The following is a 14075-nucleotide window of genomic DNA, read 5'->3' as shown; positions in this document are numbered from 1 at the left end:
TAGTCATCATAAATAGGTACAGAATTTGTGGAGTTTTGTGTGCTGGTAGTGTTGTCATAGGTGGGAGGCTTATTGTTGTTTATTACCAAATAAAGATTACATCCTGACAGCATGTGATTACCCTGAAGACTTATGGAAATGAATGATCACAGTTTTTGATCCAGTTACTATTTAACTGAGCTATTTTACAATCTAAGAGGAGACAGACATTAACCCCCTAATTACAGGTAGCTGTAATGTACCTCTTTGTGGTGGTCTTCACATTTATTTAGGTGACTGACCTTCTGTAAATCCACATCGACTACTCCTAGTGGCCTTCTACTTCATGTACCTAAAAATGGCTTCTGAAAGGATTGATTTTTTTCCCTGGGCTTTGAAGTGTAGCTGATCAGCCTATATGTAGTTCTTGGGTGGATTGGGGCTTTTTTTGGTTTTTATTTTTGTTTCAAACATAGTTGCAGCAATTACCTTTCTCTAGTTATTGGGTTCCTATACCATTCTCTACAGTCTTTCAGAGATGACAGAGAGTGGGACATCATCCTGGTCTCTCAGCACTCTTAAATACACTGCCTGCAGTCCCAGGAACTTGTATAGGTTGGGGTTTCTGTAGAAAACCCTGACTCAAACTCATTCTACTACTGGTGGGGGGTTTTCCCCTTGGACCCTGTCTGTAGACGCAAAGACCTAGAAGACTTTGGTGACAACGAAGGCAAAAACTGAAGGAGTTTGAGTGCCTGAGGCAGACTAAAGCACGGAGTGTCTCATCCTCATCTGCATTTGCTGTTACAAAGTCACCCAGCCCATTACAACAGCACTTACAGGGCCCTGCTTTTTTGTTTGTTCTTTTACTATTTATATAGTAGCCAGTGTCAAATCAAGCATTACCAGTCTTTAACTGAAATTATAACTACAGTTTTGTTTTTACTTAATAAAAAGTCTATTAATGCCATTACATGGTAGATTTGCAGATAAACAGCTTCTTTGGTAGAAGCAAATCAGACATCCTTGTAGTTATCTACAGTATATGCATTGGAAAGCCAGCCTGAAAAATAAAATCAGATCTGATGGATCATTTCCGGAAAAAAAATCAGAAGAAAATAATTTTATAGTGTTTCTTTGGGATGTGAGTAGAATGAATATATTCAGGATTTGTATTTTAAACTTAAAAGATATATGTGTGTGTTTACTTTGAGGTGATGGAAACCATAGACAATACATCTTAATTTTGGGGAAATAAATGGACATTTAAGATGACTTTCCTGTTAATGCTGAGGTATTAGCAATCTATGATTCTAATTTTTCATAGCAGCAAAATTTTAGAGGTAGAAGCACTTTTTTTTTCTTCTTTCCCTGTTATCCCCCTCGAAGGAAAACTTTACCTTTTTTCTTTCTTTTTTTTTTAACTTTTTCTCTTGAATTCAGGGCAAGCATACAAAGAAGAGCCATTGTTACCCACCAATGAACAGAGATCACCGCAGAATCATCCATGAATTAGCTCAGGTTTATGGCATTGAAAGTGTGAGCTATGACAACGAACCAAAGCGTAATGTTGTTATCACTGCAGTGAAGTATGTAACTCATTACTGTTTTCAGATCTGTTAACTGTAGTTTAAATAACTGGATTTTTTTATCACTTACTCAAATGAGTTTATTTACAATGTGATTTGAAACATGCAGTAACTTTCAGTAGAAATTTTTTCTAAAGTAGTTTTTAAATTGATAATTTCATAGACTTCTATTTCCACTATTTGAGTAAACCTTCAGAGAAGAAATCCCAATTAGAAATAAAAAAGCTAAGAAAAGATTTTGCAAGGCTTTTTTCCATTCATCTTAGCAGTAACTTTTTGTCTTTTTTGTCATCAGCTAAATTTGAGAGGTATCAAAGATAGTGTCATAAAATTTTATGAAAACTAATTGCTGGGCTGAGAAGTCGTAACTAATTTGTACCTTCTTTTGAAAAAAATTGGTATTGGAACTTGTTCTCCCACCTATTTGAACCTGTCATAGATTATACTCCCTCTTTAGTGGATAAAGAGGGAGCTGGAATTACTGCAAATTGAAGAGATTTCTAAGCAAGATTGGAAATATTTGGGGAAGACCCATATAAGGCAGCTCACATTAGAGAAGGAAATGAAGGGAATGTCACTGGGGGAAAAGCAAGGTGATTGCACTGGAGACATAGTAAGGGAAGGTTTCCCAAACCTGATATCAAGGCTTCCTTGATTCTGCTGCTCACTGAGCAGTATATTTAATTTAGCATTGTCAAATTATAGTTCTTTGACAACAAGTTGTTTTTAACTGTAGATATTGACTGTAGTTATAAAAACCCCTGTCACCATCTGTGCTGTGGTGCCATGGGCTGCTCCTGAGCCTGGTCATGGGTTGGTAGCTTAGCCACAATCTGGAATTTTTTTCCAGGCAAGTTGGAACACTGCTTTGATACCCCTTTCTGTTTTCATGAAACAATTAAAGATACTCTTTTTGTTTCTAGAAAAGGAAAGAAAAGAGATCATATTTGAAAAAGCTTATTTAAGAAAAAGAAATTGATAGGGGAATGAGAAATTAATGAAAAGTGTGCGAGCAAGGAGCAGGACAGGTGACTAAGCTTTAAAAACAAAGACGTATCCTACAACTTGAGAATGGGAGGCGTTCCTCTGTTGTCTGAGAAGAGATTGCATACTTGCTCCTTCCCTTGTGGTGTTTGGGGAATGGCGTACCATGCAGAATGAATATGTTGCCATTTCAACTTTTTCACTCTTACAGACACTGAATAGTCTACTAAGGATACTCTTCAGCTGCGTAGCAATGTTTCTTATTTCAGTGGATTCATCCAAAGCTTCTTTTTATTGTCTTTTTATTTGCCACTTCTTCAAGACATAAAAAACATTTAAGCCTCAGAAAAGGGATAGCTCAAGTTGCAGGATGCTATTTTTGAGTATTTCACAACAGCTCTTCAAGTCCACGGGCTAGTAGTCACCGGAAATTCCATGGTTTGATTCATTTTGTTTCATCTGAGTCTAGATAATTCAGAATGATGCCAGGCAAAGAGGCTGTTCTTCCTCTTCACGCTCCCCATTGTCATTGAAATGGTAACATTGCCATAGAGGTAGGTCAGAGGAGTGAGAAAGTCTCCTTGGAGCTAAGAAAGCTTTCTCCAACCAGACTTCTTCCTTTTCCAGATATCTAGGAGCAAACACCACATATCTGCTTTGCCCTCAGTCCCTGTGCCCATCATCATTCCACCACATCAGTAAGAGCTGGTCACACTTGCTGCATGTACAGCACTGCCGATGTCTGGCCACGTAGAGAGTGTTGCCAGTACTGACTGTCAAGGTTGATCTGAATTACAGTTCTGGTGTTGTTTGAAGACCCTGAGTGAATCCTTGCAAGTGCCCTTATCTGTGATTCCCTGTTGGTCGTCTTTGCAGTTGCTATCTTTTGAGCAGTTGCGATACCAGCTTCCTTCTGATCCAGACTCAAAGGTTATGTCCAGACTGTGTGGTGAGAAGGGGAGGGCTTTCTCCTCCAAGTTGAAGCATGTGCTTCACTGTACCTGTCAGTGTTTTCCTGAAGTCTTTTACTCATAAGAATTTCTTCCTCCTACAAATAACTCTGGATGCCAGAGCTTGTTAAGGGGTATCTGCTTGTTATATAGTGACTGCTGTTTAAGCAGCTTGTATGAACTTGAGACATCCTGAAAGTGTTTTTGAGAACAGTCATCCCTGTAAGACCCATCCTTTTTCCTGTACTTTGCAGGAAAAACAATAGGGTCAGTCTCCCCTCATGACAAAGAGGACTTTTCAGGAAGGTGATGAGGTCCCTGCACATTGTTCTCACTGAGAAAGCCACATCCTGCCACACTTGAAGTGTTCTCTGTTCTTCACCCAGGATTTTGTTTCCTTTCAGTGAGGTCAGTGTGGAAACATTTCACAAGTGGTAACCCAGCTGCAGGCTATGCAAGACCAGCAGGAACAAAGACATAAAGAAATTAAACCCCCTGTAACTACACGGAACACCCTTATTGGGTCATGGCAGTTGCATCACAGAAGACAAAACTTGTACATCCCAGTGGCAGAGTTGCAAGGAAATTTATGTTGTGAGGAAACAGAATTATTCTTTGGCTTCTTTAAGTTTTTCTGGGCACATTTCAGTGCTTTATCTCCAGGTACAAGTTTATTTCACTTGATAAGTTAACTGTCTCTGCAGCCTTTCTGGTGTCTGGAATAACTTCACTTCCAATGTGACAGAAGTTCTGATGACTTCCTGAAGGTATTTTATTACTTTAAGGACTTTCATTCTGCTCTTCACTCTAGGAATTTTCTCCTCTGCCTCAAGGAAAAAGCTAACTTCTCTCCCCGCCCCCTTTGCAATCACAAAGGCCTTTTCCAATGACTGCATCTCAACACCTGTAACCTCTGAGGCTTTTTGAGCAATTTAAGCATAAATAATGCTACAGGTCACCAGCCAAAATGGTTTTAGCAGCAGTACTGCTCCGGAAAACAGCTATGTCTCTTTCAATTTTTCCTTCAATCATGACATTGTTTGCCCTCAGAATAGTGTGTGTTGCCTCTCGACAGCTTATGACATAGAAAATGTGAAATCTAAACCATCAGGTGACTGACAGCCACTTGCTTCATTATTCCACCCAAACTGTATCAGCTTTTGGAGGCACTTCTCACAAAAACTGCTCTGTTTGGAAGCTGATGGATCATTATTGCAAAGCTACATGGAGGCAGTTCTGGATAGGTTAGCGGGCAAAGAATTTTGTGGTAGCTCATACCAAAATGGATCAATGTTGATACATCCTGGAGGGAGGAAAATTGAATTTCCAGTCTTGAAGAAGAAAAATTTGAGTCCTGATTCCACAGGTCAGTTGTATACAGTGGGCTATCCTGATGTCACCACCAGTGCTTTATAGTCAGCAGGTAGGTAGTTATGTTCTCCTCACTTTTCCCTGGAGTGCTGCTGAAAAATTGTCATATTTCTGTTGCTTGGGCTAGGCAGTTGGTTTTTTTCCTTACTTTGAGAATACATTAACAGAATGGCAACTTTCCTATCAACGTGTCCAAAGTACTTGTGGAGTCCTTTGATTCCATCTCCACAGTTCTGTTACAACCGATGATAGATAACAGTGATTTACGTTAGCAGGAAGGGAGGATCTGCTTACTTCCTTCTTTCGGGCAATGAATTAGTCAAGGAGTTTTTTCCATTTTACGTCTATTTAGTTGAATTCAGTTGTTTGATTTTCTTTCAGATGAGCTGAATATGATCGGCTGTTTCATTTCTTTTGGGGTTTTGGTTTTTTTGGTGGTGGTTTGTTTTGGTTTTTTTTTTAAACCAATGATTAGAAATATTCAGAGAATTTCTGGGGAGATTGGAGTCAATCTAGTGTTGTCCCGTGTGTCGCCAAGGCACCCAGGAAGTGGTGTACATTTTGCTTGAGTGGGAGTTCTTAGACTTTTGTCTCTAAAGCATCTGTGGTTTCATGGCTGGATAGTCTGCTGTATCTCTCTTCTGGGTTTGGGTTGTGAGGGTCTTCTTGGAGGGACACTAAATCTTGTAAAAGCACAGGACTAGGCCTTGATGTAACCAAAGGGAATTTTCTCTTAACTGTCCACAAGGCTTTGATCCCTTCTTATTTTTAAAGGCTTGATAGATTAACCCTCTACATCCTGGGAGCATTTAACTTAAGAGTAGAGCTTACAAGCAGGATTTAGCCTGACATTTTTTTGAATAAAGTGAGATACTTCACTTTACTTGATGAAGGCCTTTCTACTTTTTTTTTTTTTTGCCTATTTACTTCCAGTCAGTTGGGTTTCCATGTATTTGCACCCCACCATTTTTAACAATGGAAGAAGACAACAAAATATTCTCCCATCTACTTTTGTCCTCTTTTAGTCTTTTCAGGTAGAACTCTACAGTTGAGAGGTAACTGAGATGATATGGGAGCATTTGGCTTTTTGTGCCAGGCTTGGAGCTAAAGGAGAGGAGGAGTTTTTACCCATTTAGTACAAGAAGGGAAAGTTAGTTGTTCTCAACTGATGGGACACTAGTATACTTGCTGTTGGAATGGACATGTGAACATAATATAATCCTGAAAAAATTATGGTCAGTGGCAAGTGGGGTTGTGGGGTTTTTTTTCCAAATAGTGAACATTTTCGGTGCAGGGGAGGTGAGGACACTTTGAACTGATGACCTGTGTTTGCAGGGTTTTGCAGTTCATTTGAAAAGACTGTCAGTACTCGGTTTAAAACAATACTGAAATGGGGTCAGGGACCAGCCTGCCATAGTTTAGCGGACTTCTGACTTACCTTGAGAATGTTGTGGAGTTTATCTGTCTTGCTACAGTATCACAGGAATTGGGCATTCTATTTTCAGAACTGATGGAAACAAGACATGATAGAAGTAAGACAAATATGTTGGGAATAAGACAATTAATTTTTTTTAAGCTCTGAAGCAGAGCTAGTATTTGTGTACTGATGTGAGATTTCAACTGCTTAGAGCTCTGAAGGGAGATGGGAAAAAATTAATTAACACCTATGTGACAAAGCATGGAACTCAACACATGTACAAGCAATTTTTTTGCAGAATTTATTGCTATTTGAAATGTAATTTTGAAAGGAACAAGACGAGCTTGAAAGTAGGAATTTAATTAGTAAATGCAGAGAATCTTGTGGTGTAGAGGACTGCTCTGGAAGGAGTTTATTTTTAAAATTCATTAATAAAATAAACAAGGAGGAAACATTATTTAGCGATTGACACAGAATCATAGAATCACTTAGGTTGGGGAAAGACCTTAAGATCATGTTAGGAGTCCAGCGACTGACCTAACACTACCAATTCCACCGCTAAATCACATCCCTAAGTGCCTTGTCTACACATCTTTTAAACACTTCCAAGGATGGTGACTTGGCCACTTCCCTGGGTAGTCTGTTCCAATGCTTGACAACCCTTTCGGTGAACAATTTTTTCCTGCTGTCCAATATAAACCATTCAGGTAGAAATAGGAAAACAATCCAGTTTAGTGTACCAGAAGTAGTTCGGTCTTCAAATGTTAGCAGCATGTGTTTAGAGGAAGGTACAAGAAGGGTTGGAAACTGACCTTGTCAAGGTTTAAGAATTTTAATTTATTCAGCTTATTTCCCCCAAGAAAAGATGAAAAAGAAACTCTGAATGGAAAAGAGGCTAATTGTGGAAGGTTTTTTAGTCTTGCAGTTGAATCGTAGTGGTGACTAGAAGCTGAAATAAAGCAAGCTTACTCTTCTAAGTGGTTCATGAATTTATAGGAAATTTTTAAGACTTTTCCACAGCCTATTAGAGATACAGTGTGTTTGGTAATTATTTGGAATTTTTAAAGTAGATGCCTTTTTGGAACAATCTTTCTAGGTTTTTTTTCTGGGTATTTTTTTAATATCCTTCCTCTTTCTCCAGCCAGTGCAGCCTTGGGGCATGGACTGCCGCACTGAACTTCACAGCCAATATATGCCTAAAGCATATAAATATAGCTAACAAAGTACACTGCCCTCCTATACTGGAGGAAACATTGTCCTGCGCCACAGCCACAGGGTGGCCCCTTGTATTGCAGGTGGGACAAGCACAAGTAGGGTGCTTCACTGTGTGGTTGTGGCCATATAATAGCAGCTAGTGTGGAGGGCAGGAACAGCTGATTGTGTTTTGTTCTTTTTTTCCCTAATGCATGTTTTTTTTTCCTGATCTTGTTCACCTGGGCTAGCTGACAAGGAAGAGGCAGTGTTGCTGTATTATTCCTGGCAGAGCGCTGCTTAGCAGGGCTGCTTTGAGTGCAGTGATAAACAGGTTTAACATGACTTACTGACAGAGTTGAAGAACAGGATTTCAAAACGTTAGATAACACATGGTGAAGATGCAGTGAATTGTGTTTACGTGATGCTGGGTTAAACTGTTAAGTTGCTGCTTCCAGTCTTCTGTCTGTTCTGTAGAAGAACAGATATATGTTGCCCTAGAATGCAAGTATTGCATTTTTGGTTTTTCCAACAGTTGATCACGTTGTGTACTTTGTAGTAGAAAGGAGCTGTGCACTTCACATGCAGAAAGGAGGGGGTCGGGACAGTGACACGTCTTGTAAGCTGCTTCTGCATCTTCTGTAGACAGTGATCAAGAGACATATAGGATACTGGATATCTTGTTCTTGGTAATGAAGATGGACTTTGCACACTATTGGTCTTCATGATTGGAAAATTAAGTATTTGAATAGATGATTTAAGTATACAAGTATAAACTCTGACACCAGATCTGCTACTTAAAAATGCAACTTTTTTGCCCTGGCTTCTTAATGAATATAATTTCCTATTGAATTAAATAATCTTTCTTTTATTTCTCTAGAGGGAAATCATTTTGTCCAAGCAATACCTTAACTTCTGTGCTAGATAAAGAAATGCAGAGCAGGCCTCCGCCTCCTATTCCTCATTACAAACAAACAGATAAGTAAGGAATTTGTTTTTAAAACATTATTCTTCAGTTTCGTGCCGAGTTGAGCGTGTTCCTGAGCTTCAGCTTTACACACCCTGTTTCTTTCTTTCCCCACACACAGCTTTGGAGCTTACAGCCTGCACTAAGATTTTCTTTCCACGGAAGTAAACCTGAAACAAAGTGCTAAGAAAATGTAGGATTGGTTATGGGGTGTAGGAGTAGTTACATAACAAATATTACAGAGGTTTTATTTTTTAATAAAGTTTAACTCTTTGGTGTAAAAGAACAGCGTCTTACTGGCATAGAATTATTTATTTGGACAGGTAGCAAATGTATTTTTCTTGTGTAGATATGACTACACAGTTGGCCAAAAGGTGAACTACCATTTTTCTCAGATAGTGAAGCCTACTGAAGTTGGGGATACATAAGGCTTCTTGGTGAATAGTCTGTACTTTGTATGGCCTCCAGCTTCAGCTACCTGTAGTAGTCTCATAGGTACGATTATTCTTTAATGGATGGCTTATTCTTTGTTCAGGTTTACCTTTCAGAACTTTTTTCCTCAAGTTATTTGCAAATTAGCATTTCAAATCATGTTCTGTGAAGTACCATTTGCAGGAAGGGATAGCTTAATTTAGCAGTAACTACTGGGGTAGCTATGGGGTGTTTAAGGTCCTGCTGGAATACAAAGTAGGCTGTTCTGATTTAAACTGTTTCAGAACTAAGCATCTAGAGCGAAACACATGTCTAAAATGACTGCTTACAGTGTAACTCAATGTGAATTTGAAGAAGGCTGTTACTCTTTGTTTCCACTTAATTCATTTGGATTCCTGTCTTCAGTGACCCTAATGAACAGGTGTTATGTGGCCAAAATAATAAAAAAAAGGGGCGGGGGGTGCGGCTTTAGCCATTTATTTTTAATTACTAGGCATGAAATATCTTTTAGATGTGCTTAATTCTACAAATTCTCATTTTGTCTTATGAAAAAAATCTTTACAGTGTTTAGATTTGGTATTACCATATATTTTTGTTACTCTTGCTTTTAAAAGCAAGCAGATTTGATCATCAGCTCACTTCAACAGTATTTCTTTTGCTTTTTTTAAAAGGCATGTTGAACATTTAGTCTTCAGAACAGTATAGTTTTTGTAATACCAGTAAACGGTATTTTCTGGTAAAACCCCCAAAAAAATTATATCAATTCAGCTACACACTGATGTATGTTGATTTAATAAAATTGGGGGTTTTTTTCCCAAAAATCAGTTAACAAACGCTTTCTGGAGCAGAAGATATTTCCATTAAAACATAATTTGGAAATGCATGTAATTCACTAGTGCAATGTGTATATGCACACTGAGACATTATGGGAGTTTTTATTTCTGTTTACTTTGTATCTTGTTTTTCATGCCAGTAAGTAACATCTAATATTCTTATAATTTCAGGAATAGTGGAAACAGTGGTTTATCCAAACCATTAAAAGAAGAGCCGGTAATTGATTACTTTGATGTCCAGGACTGAAGTGATTGAAATGAAATTTAATACAGAAGCTTAGAGGTCAAGATACTAAGTTATTGTGTGAGGCGCTTTTTGGTTATCTGTTAAATGATCAGTTGTTCGGTATATTCATGATTTAACATCTAAAGTTACATTGATTGTGGTACTTTAAAAAGTTACACATTTTTACAGTTTACATAACTGCATAATACCTAACAATAGTGTAACTTTTCAGACCTGGGTTTGGTGCAATTCTCTATCTAATGTGCTGTTAGAATGATGTAGATTCCATTGATGCCTTCAGAGTAAGAGAACAAAAATATATTTTTGGGGGTAGTAAGAACAACAGTAAATCTCCAAGATTTATTTTGACATATCTCACACAAGTTAAAATGGACCAGAAATAATCTGTGTTAAAAAATACTAGGGATTATATTAAAGTGTTTTCATATTTTATTAATTCACTTTTGTGTTAAAGTGGTGAATTTGGGAATTTGAGTTTCTCTTCTGCATGGAAGGAAATATAATATTTAGTCTGAATATAAATATACACACTATATGCCCACTTTGAGCAGAGACTTCCTTTGGTCTATGAAAAAACAGGATTTGGGGAAGGTAGAGAATTAAGACTGACTTTGCTTTCTCTCAAATTTGATTTGAAAAAACCAAACCAAACATAAAACAAATAAAACCCCGAAACTAAAAATCCCAAACACCCACCCCCAAAATAACCACTACCACGCCCCCCCCAAAAAAAAAAATAATACCAGACCTTGAACAAAATCAGACTTTATATATTATTTTGGTGTTCTATTTGGTTTACTTTGTATTTAGATGTTAGCTTGATGGTCTGGGGTTTTTTTGCATGGTTTTATTGGGGGGTTATCTTTTTCTGTACTATGCAAGCTTAAGGTGAATCTGTGAAGTTTGCTTTAAGTATGTTACGAATTTGGAACAAAATTTGTAAAATTTATAAGACCATCTGTCTAAACTGTTTGGCAATGGAAGATCTTTGTTTTATGGGAAACGCCATGAAGAAAATGGGATGATGGTTTAAACGGTGAAGGACACCAAAGTGGTCTCATAGAGGGTGAGTTGTTTCCAGACAAACAATGAGTTAAGGTGGGTGACTATATCTCTGGGAGGTCTGATCAGAAGGGGTGGCACGGCTCTGAATTTGAGTAATACCTGCTCACTCGAGGAGGTTCTCTGCACTGGTAACTTCAGTAACTCTGGTGCACTGTTCTAGTGTTCCTTGTGGCTGGCTGCATGTAGCACTATAGATGAGTCCCCTAGGCAGCATCGGAGCCTGCTCCTAACAGGGGCTTAGCATGGTGAAGAAGCAGATCTAGCAAAAGACTTGTCATCTGGTGTTCATTTATTTTTCAGCCAGCTCATTATGGTGTAGCATGAGGTTTGTTGCCAAGAAAACGGAAGGCAGTTATTCATGCTTAGATTCGCTTACAGTTATCACATGACCCTGAGCCTTAACGGTGAAGCATTCTGTGGCTACGTAATTGATCTTGAACAGCTTGTGGAACATGATAGAATGAGCAGCAAACTCACAGCGTCTGTCCCCCATAATGTTTTGAAATTTAAAATGCATGCTGTTATTGCAGATTTTTGTAGGAGCTTATTTCACATTAAAAAAATATGCATTCTTAAATGTTTCTAAGGATTTGAAATGCGTATGCTTCAAGTAAAACAGCTACCAGAAGGATTCTCAACCCTCAAGAGTGTTCAGGCTTTTAATTTTCAGGTAGTGGTTTAAACTGGTTTTACCTTTTTTATATATTTTGTGGACATGAAAAATAAATTGACACAGCTTATATTGCCCTTAATTTCTTAAGCCAATTAATGTTTGATTCTACAGTGTGTACTGCTTTCCTAAGTTCAGCTGAAGAAATAAGTTTCTCGGCGTCTTCCCAGGAATGTAGTTCTTCAGTCCCTTCATTGTGAGGAGTGTACCTCCTCGGTGCTCGCAGACAGGTATCAGCTCACTGTGGCCAGACGAAGGCTTAATTCTGGTTTCAAACCTCAGAGGGATGTTAATATAGCACGGTATGGTTCAAGCTCATAGCACCTGTTAGGGAGAACGTTCGTAGTTCTACTGCAGGGGCAGGGGCTCAGCAGAAGCTGGCACATGCATCCAGCAAGCTGAGAGAATAAAGCTGGATGCACATGCAGCTGCTATACCATAGGTAGACTAAATCACTCTGGTTGTCTGTAATGTTTAGTTGATCTTTAGTTGATTATTCTAATAAATAAAGCTGAAGCCTATTAACTTTCCACGCAGTTTCACATTAATATAGCTAAAACTGCACTTTTGCGCATCTGATTTGAAATTTAAAACTTAAAGGTTTTATAGCATTATATTTAGTTCTGCTCTTTGGAGTTTTTGTCAGATTGTGGCTTTAACATAAAGTGTGAACCTTGGTGAGATGGACTTCTGCTGTCAAGTGTTCTGCCGTGGCTTTTAATAAGAAAACCCAAGTAATCTTCAGCTTCTCAAGATGAGATTAATGATTATTACTGATTCTGTTCATACTGAGAAGTCGTAATTCTCATCACTAAACCTCTCAACTACATGAATGTTAAAACATTTTTATAGATGTTACACATCTAAATCGTGGCTGTTGAAGGTGCATCTGTAGTTATGAAGCGAGTCACATGTACAGAAAAAGTTATTTTGAAATGCATTCTAATAGCTCAGTTAAAAACATGATACCATACATTTACCTGGGGAAGTAAATACCAAAAAGAAAGGATTTATGTCTGTCTTCCCAGAACAGTTACATAGCCTTAAGAAGGAACTCAGCAAAGTTTAACAGTGGTGCTGTCTTCTATGTTCTGGTTTGCTTTTTGCTGCAGTGTATCTGTGACTTTCATATGGAATAGTACTTAAAGGCTGTAGGTTTGATATCCGTGATAACTCATCTTCATATTGCACGTGTGCCTCATGGAAATATTTTTCAAATAGCTATTTTGTAAATCTGAGCTGGCCTTTACACCTTCTAACAGAAAAATGAGTGGATAAAAGAAATCCTTGCATCAGTGAAGTCAGTGACAGAAGTCCTGTTGACATCACTGGAACCAAGACTTAAGCTTTGATATGCTAGTCATTTTCCACAGCCTGAAGAGTAATATTTTCTTGTAAACTTATTTGAAAAAAGTACTCTGCAATAAGCATCTTTTGAAATAAATTGTGATGTCAGTTGGAATTCATGCAACTTCATGAAGTGCTTTTAAAATTGTGTATAAAATAGGCAGATACTTTCGCATTTGGGCTGTGCTATTGCCTATCTATATTGTTTAACATAAGTGCTCTGAATATTCAGTGCTTGGGTTTAACCTAAAATTGTGTAAGATGCTTAAGTAGACTTCAATACTACTGTTTCTGTAGCAGTTTTGTACAGTATTGGCCGCATAATGAAATGAGCAAAGTAAAATTGTTCTAAAAGACATATTCTTAAGTTATTTGTGAAAGTTTTATATTTGACTTGATTTTTTTCAAGTTACTGGTATAAAATTACTTTCTCTATAAATAAATCTCAGTTGGAAGTTCAGTGTTTTGGAATTGTTTACAAGCTTTGTCTTGGTATTCCAAATTTGGAAGACTGAGATACCACAGAGAAACAATAAAGATTTAAACGGAAGTTTGGGGAGTCCTTTTCCTCAAGTTTTGAAATATGAGATGTGATTTCCTGGATTTGAAGAGATTTTAAATGAATGATGTAAGGAGAACGAAGCAAGTAAAGAGGGACTCCCCAGGAAAGGGAGAGTAAGGAGTATCTGCTGCCTTCTCGGGATTCAGCAGTACAGAAGAGATAATTATGAGAATATCTGAAAATGTACATAGTGGTTACCTGAAAAACCCTTTACTATGTCAGCCTAAATGCTACTTGGCAATAAAACGTATGATTTTAACTCATCGTCCCTTCATTTTTGTTTGCCCACTGTTCAGTTGTAATGGTGACTCTGAAGAAAGGGGGGGGGGGGGGGGAGGGTTAATGTTACTAAAAGGTCCTTGTGGACATTAGATTTAATAAATACAGGATGACCAGTGTTGGGGGCGTGTGGGGGTGAAAACTTTGCCAACACAGTTTGGTAGATGCCAGGGAGACTCAAAAAGAAAACAA

At 38.0% G+C, this 14075-nt stretch overlaps 1 protein-coding gene across 2 annotated transcripts in view; it reads left to right on the top strand.

The window, feature by feature from the left end:
- The window catches only part of NFX1 (nuclear transcription factor, X-box binding 1), a 75286-nt gene extending 61423 nt beyond the window's left edge, over positions 1–13863 (top strand). Inside the window, exons 22-24 of one of the 2 annotated variants that reach the window (XM_056335421.1) lie at positions 1423–1568; positions 8362–8463; positions 9885–13863. In XM_056335421.1, coding sequence (XP_056191396.1) covers positions 1423–1568; positions 8362–8463; positions 9885–9960 — 324 coding nt within the window. In that variant the 3' untranslated portion in view covers positions 9961–13863. The remainder of the gene's footprint in view (positions 1–1422; positions 1569–8361; positions 8464–9884) is intronic. The other variant, XR_008821336.1, reaches the window with a different exon arrangement.
- The last annotated feature ends 212 nt before the right edge of the window (positions 13864–14075 follow it).

Source organism: Falco biarmicus, chromosome 4, assembly GCF_023638135.1.
Source record: "Falco biarmicus isolate bFalBia1 chromosome 4, bFalBia1.pri, whole genome shotgun sequence".
NCBI classification, from domain to species: Eukaryota; Metazoa; Chordata; class Aves; order Falconiformes; family Falconidae; genus Falco; species Falco biarmicus.
Note: the sequence above shows the minus strand (reverse complement) of the source record. Positions and strands in the feature narration are given on the sequence as shown.